We start from the raw sequence: 18,136 nt of genomic DNA, 5'->3' as shown, positions 1-18,136 counted from the left end.
AAGGAAGTGAGGAGGAAGACAACGTCGAGGTGAAGTTGAGAGGGACACCGTTTGGCACTCAAAACCCACTTCACGAAACCCAGTTTTTCTTTCCCGGGAAACCAAATCGCACCAATTTATTGGGATTTGGTTTCCCAGTTGCGTGAGAAAACGTTTCTCTCCAGCGCATTTAATCAATTTCCACGTCATTTTTTCAATTTCCAGCTAATCACTGTTAATTTCCCGGGAAGACAAGTGAACACAGCTAATTTAAGATTTCTCGGGAAAAAATAGGTGTTTTCCCGGGATTTGGTCTCCCGGGAATGCAAGTGAACAGACCCTTAGAGAAGCATCTGCTTTGAAAAAAAACCTAATTTGTTTTTTCTCTGGATCGAACAAGATGGACAAGAACATGCTCGGGGACCTTGATTCTCTCCCGGAAGAAGATAAGCTTCGAATGTCAGCCATGATAGACCAGCTACAGATCCGTGACAGGTTCGTTTTCCTTTGTGCTCTTTTTCTCTCATACACTTGCCCTACAAAGGAAAAAAATGATTCTTTTCTTAATCTAATCAGTGGTTTCTGTTTGAATTCTTATTTTGTTTAATTTTCTGATGTCTAATTTAGTTCATTTATCTTCTCAATGTTTCTTCCACTGATTTTCTATGGTTTTCTCAGCAAAAATTTGCAATTTTCTTTTCCAAATGGTAGGATGCTGAATTTGGGATGTAGGTATGACGGATGCTTTGATTTCTTCGAGGTTGGATTGATTATATACTCTGTGATTTGTATTTTTGATTCGTCCTAGTCGACCCAGTTTAGGATCAACTGCCGATTCAGCAATTTATTTTTGTCCAGTTCGTTAATGGGGTAATGTTGGGGTCGAAATTGGCGCACCAGTGACACGATGCCACGTGACTCCTGAGCTCACATGGATCCTTGAGGTCACGTGGTAGGACACGTCACATAATGACTCCCTTACACCGCCACGATAGTCTTCTCCATCACGATACTGCCAAAGGCCATGCACCACCTCACTGGTCAGTCAAGAGCCACCGACGGACCTGGGAAAAATGCAACATAGTGCCAATCATGGCAAGTCCTAGAAAGGTCCTGTCTATGGTCTGAGCCACCCTGAAAAGGCTGAGCAGAATGGTGGCACCGGCAAAGACACCAATGCCAGCCCTCGCCGAGAACACATGGCGTTCCCATAACCCAAGGGAGCTCCACTTATAAAAGGGAACCCGCACCCAGCCAGAGGGAGAGGGAAAGAGGTAGGTGTATCCAAGGTACGGTCAAGCTCTTCTTTGAAGCTTAGCTATACCTCCAGAGCTGACTTGAGTGTTGAAGGGTTCCCTTGGAGTTCCCCAACTCCGGGTGGCGTTAACCCTTTGGCTTTGAGCGCAGGTCCCTCTCCTAGGATCATCTTGCAGACCTTTTGAACCCCGGAAAACTTGGAGGAAGGATCCACTAGAACACTCAGCCGGGTTTGGACCGCAACAAGTAACTTTATGTTAGAAATAGAGTTATTCAATCTGCTTTTTGGAGTGGACTAGAGTTTCCACTGACTGCTGCTCTTACTTTCCTAACCAACCAAACACCCGTCCTAGAAAAATGCGAATGAGATGATTAGTTGATCAACCAATACACCAAACAAGCACTAAATGTCTTTCTTGAGTCTCCAACATTGCCCTGCAGAATTGCCCCATTTAGCCAGACTAAGACTGCCTTGGGCACATGGTGAGTCGGAGCCTGGATATGAGCACGGGTCTCTTTGTTTTATACTCTATAATATACAGCTTAGTGCATTAGCTGTTGGTGCTTATGCAGGATGGGGCAAATGTTCTGTTCAAGATGTCTGTCGTGCATGACTGGTTTCAGTCACCATATACAAATCATATGCACAATGGGTGGACTACTGACTCTTGTAGCCTGAGGGCCTAGGATAATTTTCCTTTTTAGAGTTCATCTCACCTAATGCATGATCAACAGCCCACCACGTCTTCAATGACAATGTGGAATGACCATTTATTTTAAATTGTGTGAGATTGCTAGTTTAATTGGAAGCAGTTACCGGGGCCTAGGATAATTTTACATTTTAGTGTTCATCTCACCTAATGCATGATCAACAGCCTACCACGTCTTCAATGACAATGTGGAATGACCATTTATTTTAACTTGTGTGATATTGCTAGTTTAATGGGGAGCAGTTACTGCTTAGGTTATCTGGAGAGGTAAATATACTGGTCTTGAGGTGCTTGCATGAATATTGTTTCATCCATAAGCAAGAAATTGTTTTGCCCTTGTTTTTCCTACTAATTGATGCAAGTATTAAAAATAAGATGGAAAGCTGGTGACAGGAAATATATATGTTGGCATTAGGGGAGAAGCAAGGAGTAAAGGCCTTTATGAGAAATCATTCAGAAAAAAAGAGCTTTATGAGAAGCATTTGGCGGCTTGATGATGAAAGCATGGTTGGGTTCATAGTTCAGAAACCCAACTCGAACCAGTCATTAATTGGGTATCGGGTCAAGGAAAACAAGCTTGATTTCCCCTGTTGGGTTTTTCAAGTTAACCCAGTCGACTCCAGTGATTCCAGGCTGATCACATTGGTTTAAAAAATAACATCTAATTATAGTTTATTATGATTTTTAAATTTTTTAATATTTTGTGTAATAAAGACTAATTTAAAAGTTATTTACAGGACCAAGATTGATCTGCTGAATCATTTGCTTGACTCACCCTGTAGACACCCTATTTTTGTTCTAAAAGTGACTTGACAAAAGTCATGGCCAAAGTGGTGATCCGATGAAGTCTCTTCTAGATGTTCGACTGGTCATCTTTACATGGAGGCTGAAACTATTTGCAAAATTCCTTGATTAGATTAGAGTGACAGGTTTTAAACCGGCAAGGTTGGTGCCTTACATCTTCCAACCTCATCAAAGACCTAGAAACATCTTTTGGATTCGTAGACCGATGTAGATATCATTCTATGGTCCTAGGGGCCATCCCCTAGGTGGTGGTTCCGATTTTGTAATCCATTTTTACTAAGAATGGTTTATTCCGTCCTTTATGAAAGTGGAACACAGTAAAATGCCTTAAAAACAACGGTTCATTTCTTTATTTGACCAAGAGAAGAACACAAAACCAAATCTCCCCTTGAGAGTGGGAAGCTCTCATTCTGCCAGCTGCACCTTCAATGGTGGTTCGACTAGGGAAATCGTGGTTACATGCTGTCAAAGCTATTCCTTCAACACTATATATCAGAAAATCAAGTTCCTGCATGATGGTCAGGTCATCGCTGTAGTTAGTACCTCGGACAAAGTTCTAAGTATGTTATCCTCGGATGATAAATATTTACCTCTGCTTGATTCTCAACATGGAAAAAAAGTTGTTCAGTTGGCCAGCTTCTCATTCTTAGAAGTCTGTTAGGTCACATGGGTGGACAAAGTGGTTGAAGAAATTCCTTTTTCTTACAGTGACAACAGAGGTGCATTGTGGATGTTACAACAAATGAGACCATTCCCTAGCCTTGGACTAGGAAGGGAAGGTTCCAGCTAGGGATTTTTTGTTGATCGAGATTAATAATTCTGAAACTACCTTTGGTTTAGGTTACCAGATGACAGATGAAGATTGGGCTGAGTTTCACAAGAAGAAATCCAAAATTCAAGCCTTGATGCAAAAACGAAGCAATGATATCCCAATGAGGCCGCATCTAGAAACTCTCAATGGCCAATTTCTAAAAGAAGGGGAGAGACTCTGTTCTGTGGTTTTCTGGGGTGTGGTTTGACAAGCACACCGAGAAAAAGTTTTCAGTTTACAAAATTTTCTCCAGAGCCAGAGCTAATCCTTGTAACATCCGAAGTGTGCCAAGAGGGAGATTGGCATGATGTTCTTGAAGTAGATGGGATGAAACTCCTCTTCAGAAAGGAGTTTTTCTTTGATACTTCACTGAATGACAAAGTGGAGATGATTGTGGCCTTGGCGCTAAAGAACCAAGTCATTCCAATCATGGTTTCATGATTAATGAAGTTTTTGGTCTCTTGCAAATTGCTCTTTTGTTCCCTTGTTTCTGAGTCCGTAAGTGTCTAAAATGAGTCTGTTCTGTTTGAATCTGAGTCTGGTTGTGTCAATGTGATGTAGGTTATCAACCCGGTTGGGTTCCGAAATGATGATTGTAATAGCCACTAAACTAATAACCCCTCTTGAGATGAAGATGACGATAAAACTTCATTCGAAATCATGTAAATAATTGAACAGATGGAGGAGGGTCGGTCGCAACCAATCATGGAGGAAACATATACAATTAATATTGGCAATGAAATTGACCAAGACCTTATAATTAGAAAAGAAAGGGTTAGATAACTTTGTATCTAAAAGGGACTAGCCACCTAACGTATCTGACAAAATCAGATTATTTCGTAAAAGAGGGTCACAAGGGTAAAAAAGCTTCCAATGGTGAAATTATCTCTAGTACCAGAAGAAACAACTAACAATGAAGGTACTTTCATCACCGAAAAGATCAAAATAATAGTGAGGTATCTTTATCACCAAAAGAATTGAAAAACTATGAAGGTATCTTTATTACCAAAAGATTTTGAAAGATGTTGAGAATATTTTTATCACCAAAAGAAACCGTAAGACAATGGAGTTATCTTTATTACCAGAAGAAATTGGAAAGCGTTGAAGGTATTTTTATCACCAAAAGAGATCGGAAGATGATGAATGTACCTTTTTCACCAAAAGAGACTGTCAGACAATGAATGCATCTTTAACACCAGAGAAAACGATGATGAATGTTTCACCCTCCAACTGAATCCAAAAGCAAATGAATTGAAGTTAAAAGTATTAGAATTGAAATAGGAGATGGAGACCATACTCCTCAAAACTTATTGAAAATTGGAAATGTGTGAGCTACACTCCGTAATGAAGGACTGAAGTGATTGGAAATAACAGATGCGTGTCACATTCTTAGTTGAAAGAATAATTTGATTGGGCAATAGATTCCTGAATTCAAGGAGATTGATTCGAAAGTATGTGAATTATACTTCTAAACATAGTTGTCAAACTCTTACGAGTCGTACGAGTCAACTCTCGAGTCGAGTAGAGTCACTGGGATTTCGAGGCGAGTCGCCTCAGTTGTAGACTCTTACGAGTCGTTTGGTGACTCTTACGAGTCACTGCGAGTCGAGTCAAAAAATTAAGACTCTCACGAGTCAAATCGAGTCGCTGGGCCTAGGCTTTCTTGATTTGATGGTTGAAAACTTGGAAGTTGGAACCTAGAACTTAATTATTTTTGTGGATGCAAGTTACAAGCATATAGTTATTTACTAGTATTCAGTGTTATGCTATGCATGGGTGTAAAATGGTGGGCCGCACACCATCAGAACATGAGATGTAAAATGGTGGGCTCCAGTCAAATGCATAGGTTTGCTTAGGGGTGATGGACACCACCTCGTCAATAACATTAGGGTTAAAATGGTGGGCCCCTCCTTCTGCATTGGTTTGGGTAGAGATGGTGGGCCCCACTCATCCTAGGCATGGTCGTTAAATATTGGGCCCCACTATGAGGTGTAAAACAGTTGGTCCCACGATATATGCATGGGCTTGGATAGAGTTGGTGTGCTCACCGGATCAAGTGTAAAATTGTAGACCCTACCCATGCTATTCTTGGGTATAGAATATGGGCCCCACCCCATCAAAAGTACAAAACATGGTGCGGGGAAAATACTTTCCAGGAAAAAATTTTCCTGGAAAAGGTGAATGACATTTGGAATGTTACGTGCTTAGTAAATATTATAGATAGATAGATACATACTTTTGGCTTAGTGCTTTATCTATGTGCAATTGGGTTATATTTTTTAAATGCTTTGTCTTTTGAGATATAATGATATTTTATTCAACTAAATTTCTGTTTTTGTCAAAAACTCTTACGAGTCATAAAATTAAGAAATTGAGTTACGAGTAGAGTCACGGGTTGACAACTATGCTTCTAAAATCAAAGAAAAATTCAATTTATTGAAAGATTCGGATCATATTTGGGGATTGGATTAAAAGTGTGGGATGCACTTTTGGACAAGGAAGCAGGATTCTTCCTTGGGAGCCTTCGATTCCCGTTTCGATTCCCGCTTTCGATTCCCGCTCTGGCAACCTTGAGTAGGATTCTTCCCTGGGAGCCTTCGATTCCCGCTTTCCCGCTCTAGCAACCTTGCTTTTGGAATCAAGAGATTGATTGATTTCAATGAATAGAGACTGTACTTTTAGAACCAAAAAGGTTCATTGAAATAACGGAGTAAGCCCTCTTGTAAAAAACCAAGAGCGGATTAAATATAATCTTAAAAGTAAGTGAAAGCCCACTTCTGAAAAGCCAAGAGAGGATTAAATATGATCTTAAAAGTAAGTGTGCCTTAATTCAAAACCCAAAAGAAAGATTGTAATTAGTCTTCTAAGTAGGTGAGCATACTTAAAATACCAGTAAAGATTGAAATTGGTCTTAAAAGTAAGTGGGCTTTAGAAATTTAAAAGAAAATTGAAATTTATCTTTAAAAGTGAGGCCTACATTTAGAAACCGAGGAAGATTGGAATTGGTCTTTTAATGTATATAGAATACACTTTTAATTCCAAGATAGGAATTGGATAGGGTTTTGAACTTTGAACCAAAAGCCAAAAATTCATTTTTGATCTCTTTTTTTTTTTTTTTTGCAAAAACCAAAATGAGTCATCGATCCAAATCGGGGAAAATATTCTTGTCAATCATGAGTTTAAAAACGAAAGAGTCCTCTCTAAATTGACCATTTACTTTAGAATGACATTTGGGGCTCTTCTATTTCTAAAGAAATCATCAAAGGAGATTTAATGGTTTCAAAAACATTTTTTCCTTGGTCTTGTGTGATTGATCTTTAGAGAAATCTTGCAACATTAGGAGTGAAAAGAAAACCTTCAAAAGAGGAGAAAGCTAAAGAAATTGGGAGATAATGAGCAATATGCAAATGAAGAATAAATCCTTAATGCAAGTAAGTCTGTAACTTGTCAAGTATAGGATGATCTTCGAAGGGTTGTCAATGTGTTAGAAGAGGCAATCCGAAAAATGTAGGGAGCTGAAGGATCTATATTGGACATGAAGGGCTTATTTTTGTTCTATAAAGCCTTGATTCCGAAAAATTCAAGATGGCGAAGATAGACAAATATGATGGCAGCACATGCCCAAGTAGTCACTTGAGGGTCTATGTTGGTTTGATGAGTACTTATGAGTTCAATGGTGATCAATTAACACATCTACTAAAGAGAGTTCTGACTGGAGCACCCTTGACCTGGTTCATATCTCTGGATAGCTCCAGAGTGAGGACTTGCAAATATCTATCCTGCTTTTTGTTTGGCAATTCTCTTACAATACTGAAGTTGAGATCACAAGAAGAGATCTTGAGATGACTTGGTAGGATTCGAAGGAATTGTTCATGGAATTTATTTGCTGATGAAGAGAGAAAACTGCTCAAGTTATAGAGGCCCAAAGATCAAGAGTGAATTCAGATGATCCTTTGCAACCTCAGCTACCAGTAATTGCATCCCCTAGTCTCCCAATACTCTCCGAACTTTGATGCTTTAGTCCAGGCCGGGCGACAAGTTGAGTATGCTTTTCATAATGGAATGTTGTGGAGGAATGGGGATTCAAAAGGTAAGAACCCTAGATCCAGCGGAAAAAAATGGACTCAATCAGACAAAAGTTGCTGACACTATTATGAAAACGTTACAAGACAGCTTCACCATCTTCATTTGGTGATAAGACACCTTCACCATCTTCTGGTCTCTTGGTTATAAGGAGACCTTCACCATTTTTTAATTTCTTTTGGTGATAAAGATATATTCACCATTTTCTAATTTCTTTTGGTAATAAGATACCTCCACCTTATAATTTCTTTTGGTGATAAATATAACTCCACCATCTTCCGGTCTCTTTTGCTGATAAAGATACCTTCACAATTTTTCAATTTCTTTTGGTGATAAAAATACCTTCATCACTTTTCAATCTTTTTTGGTGATGAAAATACCTTCACAGTTAGTTGTTTCTTTTGGTGGTAAAGATGGTCGATGTTATCTGGTCCTTGTTAGGTGCGATGCCATCTGGTCCCTTTCAGATACAAAGATACAAAGTTATTCGATTCTCTCTTCTCTAGTTATCACCTCCCATTTAATTAGCATTTCTTAGCTTTGCATTTCGAAATCTGACCTAGTTGGGGTCATTTTGAACTACAGTGGACTTGATCCTGTCCTGTATAGTGTATACATAAGCAACTTGTTGAAAACAACTGCGGTCATAATCTTGATTCAAGATGTTCTTGAATTTGCTTTTGGAAGGGCATTTTTATGAGTACATTTGGATTTTCTATTCTGATTCATTTGCTTTGAGGAGTTCATTTGGGACAAAGGCTTTGTTGAGTTGAGTTGAGAATTTGCATGTTCTGATGTTTGCTTTTAGAAGTGCATCTACATGAGTGCTTTGCATTCTTTTAATTGGCCATTTTCTCTTGGAAGTGCATGAATGCATTTGCATCTAGCTGTCTTGCATGTCTATGATCACACATGTTCTAATATGATTCATTTTATTTTAGAAGTGTATCTACATGACCACATTTTCATTTCTATTTTGGCATTCGGTGCTTTAAAGAGTGTGGCTCACACCTATTAAAACATCAGAGACAAGCTGCGAAGTCTAAAAGTTTTCCAATCTTTTAAAACCTCAAGAGACGAGCTGCCAAGTCTCTAATCAAATCGTTGTATTTTAAGTAAACTAGAAGTGGCACTTTTGTCTTTCAAACCCACAAGAAGTGGACTTTTGTCTTTCAAACCCACAAGAAGTGGGTACCCTTTGTTTTTGTTTTTGATCCAGAAGAATGATATCCTCTTTAATTGTCCAGTGTACTTACTCCCCTGCAAGGGTTCAATTGCGTGTTCAATTGCATATTATTTGCATAACAGATTCATCTCATATGTGATTTTCAAGAAAAGCAAGGTTTGAAATGACATGGTTGTTTTATCTAATTTTCATCCCCTGCATGGCATAAGCCAGTCTCCAGGACTTCTGCAATCCCCAAGTGAGTGGCGTGGCGAGAGTTTAGTGTCAATAACCCATGCATCCCCCACAGTCGTATGGCAGAGAGAAATCGGTAGGACGCATCCTCTATTCCCTGGTAGAGTTGAGTAGAGTTGTATAGTGAGAGAGAATCCACTATGACCCATCCTTTCAAATTCCTTAGCAGGCCTTCATTGAAAGTGCGTAGTCTCCAAGACCCATGATTTTAACCCCAGTCAGTTGTTTGGCAGAACGAAACCTCTAGGCCCATCCTTGTGGATTCTCTTGTAAATTTACATTGGAGAGAGTGAGATCTCTAGGACCCAACAATTTTATCGTCTTTTCTCCTTAGCAGTTCAATTTCAGGGAGATTTCTTTCTTTAGGACTGACTTGTTTGATTTTTAACCTTTTCAAAAATTTCAATTGTCAGCTAGAGATTTTTGTCTCGACGATCTAACAGGGATATTTTTGGTGACTAGCTAAATTCTAGGATCCTTAAAGTCCTCCACTTGTGACAAGTCAGTTGCGAAAAATGATGTCATCGTTTTGCTTTGGCATTTGGCCACTGCATGTAACCCTCTATTGAAGAGGGGCATCTATAGACAACCCATTTTAATCCTATCACTGACTCGACCAGTCATGGCTGAAGTGGTGATCCGCCAATGAAGTCTCTTATAGATGTTTGAATGGTCAATGTACATAGATAGGGACTGAAACTATTTTCAAAATCCCTTGATCAAAATTTTCAATTCTTTAGTAGAGACCGGTTTAAATTGGGCAATGTTGATGCCAAACTCTTTCTAACCTTGTAACCTGAACTCAAACCATCTTTTGGATTTGTGACCTTTGTAAAGATCAAGGTTGCCAGAGCGGGAATCGAAAGCGGGAATCAAAGGCTCCCAGTGAAGAATCCTGCTCAAGGTTGCCAGAGCGGGAATCGAAAGCTGGAATCAAAACGGGAATCGAAGCGGGAATCGAAGCGGGAATCGAAGGCTCCTAGGGAAGAATCCTGCCTCCTTGGCAAAGATCATTCTGCTGTCCTAGGGTGATTCCCTAGGTGGCAGCTCTGATTTCTTTATTCATTTTAAAGAAGAATCGTTTATTCCATCCTTTATGAAGTATATTACGAAAAGTTATCTTTAAAACAAGTCAATTTTATATAGTTGGCCAAGAGCACCAAATCAAATCTCCTTTTGAGAGTGGGAAGCTCTATTCTTGCGGCGGTGCCTTCAGACCCAATTACGGACTAAGTCTCGATTTGGGTATGGGCTTCCGGACTGCAGTTGGTTACCTATAGAAGAGTGCATAGCACAATGAAACCTGTCTCATTTAATACCTTAAGGACCTAATATCTTATTCAGATGGCACTCTTAATCTTATCCGAGTGACCTAATATTTGGTACACTTATTATAGACTTATGGCACTAAAACATATAAAAAGTTCAGCTAAATTCAATAGTTAGATCTTGAGATATAAGCTTATGAACAGGTCTTACATTACCCAAAAAGATTCTGGAATTAGTTCATAAAAACACCAACATTAGAGTTGACTAAGGGCACTCTTAATTTTATCCGATTTCTTAATTTTATCCGATTGACCTAATATTTGGTACACCTATTATAGCCTTGTAGCACTACAACATACTAAATATTCAACGAAAGCCAATTATTAGATCTTGAGATATAAGCTTTTGAACAGGTCTTACACTACCCGAAAATGCTCTACCAATAGTATTTTGTTGAGGAGGCACTCTGCCAATGGTTGTTTTGTTGAGGAAGCCTTCTTTTTTTAATATATAATAATGTTGGCGCTGGACAAATATTTGGAAATTATTATTAAATAATAACGTATAGAGGGTGTTTTTTTAGTTGAAAGAACTTATAGAGGCTATTAACTCAGGCTTAACTCCGAAGTTTGGGTTGGTGATTTTCTATTAAGACAGAGAAGTTATTATGGATGAGCTTACGGAGGGTATCCAGGATGAGGTGCCGTGGTGTATGTTATTTGCAAATGATATAGTATTAATCGACGAAACCAAAGCAGGAGTAAATGCTAAATTAGAGTTATGGAGAACTACTTTGGAATCTAAAAGTTTTAGACCGAGTAGGACTAAGACAGAATATATGGAATGCAACTTTAGTAATGTAAGGAGGCGGGACGAGGACGTAGTAAATATGAGTGAACAGGAGGTACCTAAGAGGGATATATTTCAATATCTTGGTTCAATTCTACATAAGGAATGAGAGATTGAAGAGGATGTTAACCATAGAATAAGAGCAGGTTGGTTGAAGTGGAAGCTTGCCTTAGGAGTTCTGTGCGACCGTAAAATCCCTACCAAGTTGAAGGGAAAGTTTTATAAGACAGCTGTGAGGCCAGCCATGCTCATGCTGTACGGCTCATAATGTTGGGCCACCAAAAAGCAGCATGTGCATAAGATGAGTGTAGTAGAGATGCGAATGCTTAGATGGATGTGCGGCCACACAAGGTTAGATAGAATTAAAAATGAAGACATTCGTAAAAAAGGTGGGGGTGGCTCCAATCGAGGAGAAGATGAGAGAGCACCGCTTAAGATGGTTTGGACATATCTAACGTAGGCCTTTGGATGCTCCGGTGAGAAGAGGTGACTCGTGCCAAATTGAGGGAGTAAAAAGAGGTAGGAGTAGACCGAAAATAACATGGGTAGAAACAATGAGGAAAGACTTGATAGCTAAGAACATAACATAGCACATAACCTTGGATAGGATAGAATGGAAGAAAATGATTCACGTAGAAGAACCCAACTAGAACCAGGATTAGAGCCGGGTAGATCCCTTTTACCTTCTTCATGAATTTTTTTCTAAAGGATTCATTTAGCCGACCCCAAGTAGCTTGGGACAAAGGCTTTGTTGAGTTGAGTTGAGTTGATAGAGAAGTTATTCACTTTCAGTATCAACTTAGACAGGTCCTACTATAGTATGTGTTGAATTGTACGGAGGTCAGCATCAATGGGTTAGCTCTAAAAGAGTGATAGTATGTGTTCAATTGTACGGAGTTCAGCATCAATGGGTGAGCTCTAAAAGAGTGAGGAGAGTGGAGACTGACATTCTCATATGAGTTAATGAAATCAAGGAGAGATTGAGATGTTCTGCAAAGAGATACACACTAAGCGATAGTAATCCTCATCTATAGTTGTGCAGTGAAAAAAAAAATGCTCCCAACAGTTACTGCCATGGCTTCCATGTATATTGCCTAGATTTAGCTACAATTGCTCATCTTGTTATAAAAAAACCGAATTACTACCTATGATTCTTGTGGAGCATATCCCACAGAAGCACACATGTCAATGAATGTTTCATACACTCTTTTGTCTACTGATGTTCACAACCCAAACTCCCATCTTGAACGAACTTCCTGCTTTCATATACCATGATATCAGTCATTTCGGAAAAAGTCTTCCGATCAACTAGCATCCCTAGCTCACTTCTAGACAGTTCAACTTTTCTGTCATTTGTCTCCTGGTGAAAGTGATCAAATACATATTCCCTTATATAGGTAGGTGTGGCAATATGATACGATACTTGATCATCTCGATTACTAGGACAAGTCTTCTCGCCGCAATCTTTTTTCTTGTCTCTTTTTGTCCCTTTTTGAATGTATTCCTTTTTTTTGTCTTTTGATCTGGTCTTTGCAATTGATGCCACACCGCTTCCCTTTCTACCTGGTTTTTGTAGCAGATATTATCATGCTACGATTAAGATTTTTTCAAATGATGAAAATTTTATTAAATGGGAGCATACAGTTACAAAAGATCAGAGACCAAGATGGTTGGGGCCATAAAGAAAAAGGAAAACCAGCTAGCAGATCAAAGCTCATTAGCCCCAACAGGAAAGAGACTGACACAACTGTAACATATCTTGAAACACCCTCCTTCGCGAGAGAGTCTGCCATCTCATTTGCAAAAATGCAATATGCTGGAAGGAGACCCTGTGGTCCTCAATAAGATCCAGCATCTCATCGTTATGGTCCAAAATTCTCCAAGGTGAAGCCTCCATAGATCATGTTGCTAGTCACCTTCCATGATTAGAGGCTCCAGATGAAGCAATGACCAAAGGCTAATTCCCCTCTCTAGAGCCAGGTTCTCCACCTCATTGGAGCCTCGCACTTCAATAAGGTCCAAGAAGGCTAGCCTAACATCCCCATCCTGGTCTCTGATTATCTGATTAAATGGAACGGGGCCAAGATTGCCAATACTGTAGCCATTAAAATATAGGGGTGGAGTGTCCTGAGCTACTCAAATTCGAGCTGGAGGGAAAGTGCTGAAGAAAGCTGCCCAATTAATTACACGACTGAAAATAATAGCTTTGAGCAGCCAATGCACTTAACCTTTCGTGTGAAGGTCTGTTTATTTCTCCCATAGAGTGTCCAAAGGTTAGCAAGAAGGCAGAGGTCCCCAAGCAATTTCCCTCTAGCAGGCCAAGGGGAAAAAGATCATACCTCCACCAAGCAATCCACCGACTGCAGCAATACCCTATAAACGTCAAAAATGGAAAAAGCAAGATGCCACAGGTTCCTGGATCAACAAGTGGTGATTCGATTTTACATCAGAGCAACACTTGAGTAGTGATTAACGATGAAATTTCGATGACGAATCTATAATACTCAGACACTGCTAGAGGTCCGACATACCTTGTCCAACACGACACGATACACGAATAGTTATGTTGGCCAAATAATTGTCATGTTTCAACTGTGTTGCTTTGTTCAAATTAACTATCATGTTTTTCTCTTAGTGTCTTTTGTTTGTAATTATAAATTTTGAATATGAGTCTTACAAATGCTTTTTTAATTTTTTTATTAATTTGACCGTTTAAGTTATATCTAGTTTTTATTTATAGATATCTTGTTCTTATACATGGCATTGGATACCCGTAGCCATATTGATGGAGATCAACGCCCATTGCGCGTTTATTCTAGACGGGGTCGCACTTGTGGGCCCACACTTAGAAGCACGAAGCGGGGGCGGGGGCGGGAGCGGGGGCGGGGAAGCGTGGGTTCTAGAAAAGTCTAAGTTTGGGAGCGCCATGGGAGCGTGTATGTAATATTTTCTTTATATATCTTTCAAAATTCAAGCACATCAAAAAATAATAGTTTCTAACCATTTTCATATGTATCTTTCAAAATTTAAGTACATCTAAAAGCTAATTTCTAACCATCTTCACCATCTTCATTTGTGTGCACTCGTTCCTCGTGCCTTCTGAAGATGCACAAGCCTTTGTGCTTTCTCCAACGAATTACTTTGAAGAGTTGGAGGAGTTTGATATAAGGAAGTTGGTGATCGTGGGACTTATAGAGTAATAGAAGCAAGCTGTGAGCGTCATTAGAGCAGTTCCTGTCTCTCTGGGGTCGCGCTCCCTGGAAGCTCCTTCCTAAGGAGCGCGGAATCGAGGTTCCGAGGTGGGAGCGGCACCCCGAGAGGAGGTTCCTGCTTCTAAGGGCCCACATAGGGATCTTTTTATTTATGTTATGGTTATTTTATTGTTTTTAGGGACATTTTTGGGATTAGTTGGTATTATTAGGGTTATTTTAGTCTTTATCACTTTTAGGGTAGATTAGTCTTTAAGGGATTCTTAATTTAGTAGGTTTCTTTATTTTAGGGCTCTTAATTGCCTATTTATAGGTAAGCTACAACTTGTTTTCTTAACTTTGAATGATTCATAGAATTGAGACTAATTGAGTGCCTTCTTCTTCCCTAAATTTCTTCCCTTCTACTTCTAATTCTCTTTTACTTCTCTTCTTCTTCTAATTTCTCCTCCCTGCCTACATCACATATCCTAGTTTTTGGAAAATGTGGAGTCATATCCCGTATCTCTGTTCTTAGGGTTATTTTGGTATTATTAGGGTTATTTTAGTCTTTATCACTTTTAGCGTAGTTTAGTCTTTAAGGGATTCTTAATTTAGTAGGTTTCTTTATTTTAGAGCTCTTAATTGCCTATTTATAGGTAAGCTACAACTTGTTTTCTTAACTTTGAATGATTAATAGAATTGAGACTAATTGAGTGCCTTCTTCTTCCCTAAATTTCTTCCCTTCTACTTCTAATTCTCTTCTTCTTCTAATTTCTCCTCCCTGCCTACATCACATATCCTAGTTTTTGGAAAATGTGGAGTCGTATCCCGTATCTCTGTTCTTGTTTCTGTGTCCTTATCCATATCCAAATCTAGGAATCATATCGGTGAATGAGATCTGGCCGAATCTGGCTAGATCTAAGAATCCATATCTCTCTCTATTTCAGCTGTGAAGAAACTCGAGGTCTTTTGCCGTCGGGAGGCTGGATCTGGCCGGAGGAGGCCGTATCTACTTATTGGGAGGCCGACTGGAAGACGGAGGCCGTCGGGGGGCTGTCGGGAAAGCCAGATCTGGCAGGAGGCCGTCGGGTAGAGGTCAGATCTGGGCGGAGGCCCTGCTTGGTCCAAAGTTGTGGGAGGTAGTGGAGGCCGTGAGAGGCCCGGGGGTTGCAGAAAGTGCAGGCCGTGGGAGGTCGTGGGTTGCCGGATATTGCAATGTAGAGGATGGTGGAAGAAACAGATTTGTTGCTGGATTGAATGGGGGTTCGCCGGAGCTTGGTGGTGGCGCGCGGTGGAGGCCGCCGGAGATTGCGTGGTGAACATGGCTATCATGCACGGTTAGGGGCACACAATAGCTCTAGGTCTTTGAGCGGGATTTTTGAAAATCGAAATCGCCAGCTGGAATAAGGTGGAGAAGTCTGTGTGACATGGCAGACACGTATCATGACTTGGTGGGGACCACAAATATGGCACTTTTTGTTTGACTTGATACAAGTTAGGCTATTGGGTAATGTAATGGGGAATGGGGATGGGTAGCATATAGCGGATATATAAGCTAATTCGACTGTATGTAGGGGGCGGTACTATTGTAGCCATGGGTATCATATAACAGATATATAAGCTAATTCTACTTTATGTAGGGGGCGGTGCTATTGTAGCCTGTTAGGGGACATCTTGCCCTTTATTTTGCACTTTTTGGAATAATTAATGTCAATTTCAAAAAAAAAAATCGGTGAATGAGATGATTAACGGTCAAATGCTTATCAAGGCAAGTGATCAATAGAAGGCCAAAACACGAGGGGCAATAAGCGATTTGAGTTTATATGATTGGACCGAAACACCAATACTGCAGGTTCATTTGTCAACTTATTCTTCTTTGAAACATGCACATTTCAGTGTTACTTGCACCTTCTGCTTTTCGTACTTCTGCTATGGAAACACATGGGTCACTTGGATACTCGCTGACATGAATGACATGACACTCGGGCAAGTCAAACGAGGTTTGGTTGACTTGGTAGGGCAAAACAATGAAACATGGACGCGGACGAGAACTTGGCTTAGGTAAAACCGAGTTGAGTCAATTGATTCGGGGAGCTTTTAAACTGTGAGGAGGACCATGAACTGGTATTTTATTCCTAGTTGTACTATGTTTGATTTGACGTATGCAGGGGCATGGTCAGTATATCTGCATGGTGAAATCTCCTTGTTTGGGGTAGGGCCTATGTAAAAAATGTGTATTTTTTTTTAATGGTAAAGTTGTTTAATCTTTAGGATGAAGTGTATGCTTGGAATTACTAGCTTTGGGAATTCTATGTGCCAACTGAGTATTTAGGAGAGGAAATGATGTTGATAAGTATGGTTCAGTAGGTGTATTAGGTGGAAGCAACTCTGTTTGAATTAAGGGATTTGCTAGCGTCCATCACAGAAGGCATTTCATGGATGGTCTGTTGCATCTGACAGTAGCCACCTCGTGAATGAAGACAAAATCTGCTGAAAAATGAGCCTGTGTGGCTGCTGTCAGATGCAATAGACCATCAGCGAAATGCCTTCTGTGATGGACGCTAGCAAATCCCTTGAATTAAATAGACCCAGTTCTGCATTATACCTTTTGATATTATATCTATGATTGGTATTTTGCTGTATCATTGAGTTCATTACGGGATCACAGATAAGAGGTTCTCACATTTTGTGAGACATGAAGGAACGGCCTTTTTTAACCTCTCTTAGTTTCATCAAAATCTTATCATGTCCCCTTTTTTGGCATTTCCTTTCATATTTCTATTCGATATTGATTACTCTATATACCGTTAAATTGCATGCATTGATGCTTTTACTTAATACTACTGAAATGTTGTTGTATGAGGAAATAAGATTTTTGCCAACAAAATGCAGCCTACGAATGTATAATTCACTGGTGGAAAGATGCTTCTCTGATTGTGTTGACACCTTCCGGCGGAAGACCCTTGACAAGCAAGAGGAGACCTGTGTTAGCCGGTGTGCGGAGAAATTCTTGAAACACTCTATGCGAGTTGGCATGAGATTTGCAGAGCTCAACCAAGGCACCGCCACACCCGATTAAACTTCACCTTTTTTATATAGAGTAACTCAAGCTGCCAGTAGTTAGTTTATAATGGAAGTCTTTATTTTGGATTAGAAGGTGATTCTTGTTTAGAAGCCGATAGTTAAAGGAATGACTATCTCCCTGTGCCAGTGGGTTTATGTTCTATCAAGCTTACTATTTACGTGTCATTCTTTTTGGGGGCTTTTATGCTATAGTCTCCGTAAATGGATGAAGTCTAGTGAAGTTTACCTTCTTAACAAAATTACATGTTCTTTATTTCAGCAGAGATTCACCACCGCTCAATATTTTTCGCTTTCATAAAACACTTTGGGCATGTTTGGCAACAATGAAAAATTATTACATTGAATATTAGTGGGCCCGATCATGAAATAGGAACTGAGGAAGGAGAGACTTGAGAGGGCAGGAGTGGATTGAGCATAGCATGAGAAATCCCTGAAAAAAAAAAACAGTGAAAAAATTAGGGAAATGATTTCAGCACAAACATGTTTTGATACATGAGCTCATGTTTCTTGTCTTTTAGTATTTATTGTCAGGGTAAGTGCTTTTTTTGGGGACAGTAAAAACACTTTTACAGCTCTTTAAATATAAAAGATAAGAAACATGAGCGTCTTGTATCAAAACATGTTTGTGTTGAGATCATTTCCCAAAAATTATGCTACCTCAAATTCAGTTTCTTTCCCTGTT

General features: G+C 39.6%; 1 protein-coding gene across 1 annotated transcript; it reads left to right on the top strand.

Annotated features, from left to right (window-relative positions):
• Nucleotides 1–281: 281 nt before the first annotated feature.
• Nucleotides 282–17,717, top strand: LOC143878527 (mitochondrial import inner membrane translocase subunit Tim9). The gene is made up of 2 exons (XM_077380800.1): nucleotides 282–474; nucleotides 17,263–17,717. The coding sequence occupies exons 1-2, from the start codon at nucleotides 380–382 to the stop codon at nucleotides 17,447–17,449; spliced, it is 282 nt and encodes a 93-aa protein (XP_077236915.1). The 5' UTR covers nucleotides 282–379; the 3' UTR covers nucleotides 17,450–17,717.
• Nucleotides 17,718–18,136: the final 419 nt, after the last annotated feature.

The sequence above is a fragment of the Tasmannia lanceolata genome, unplaced genomic scaffold (assembly GCF_043159265.1).
Source record: "Tasmannia lanceolata isolate RefF3 unplaced genomic scaffold, GAP_Taslan_0.1 ptg000006l, whole genome shotgun sequence".
In the NCBI taxonomy this organism is placed as follows: Eukaryota; Viridiplantae; Streptophyta; class Magnoliopsida; order Canellales; family Winteraceae; genus Tasmannia; species Tasmannia lanceolata.
This window is presented reverse-complemented; position numbering and strand designations above follow the sequence as displayed.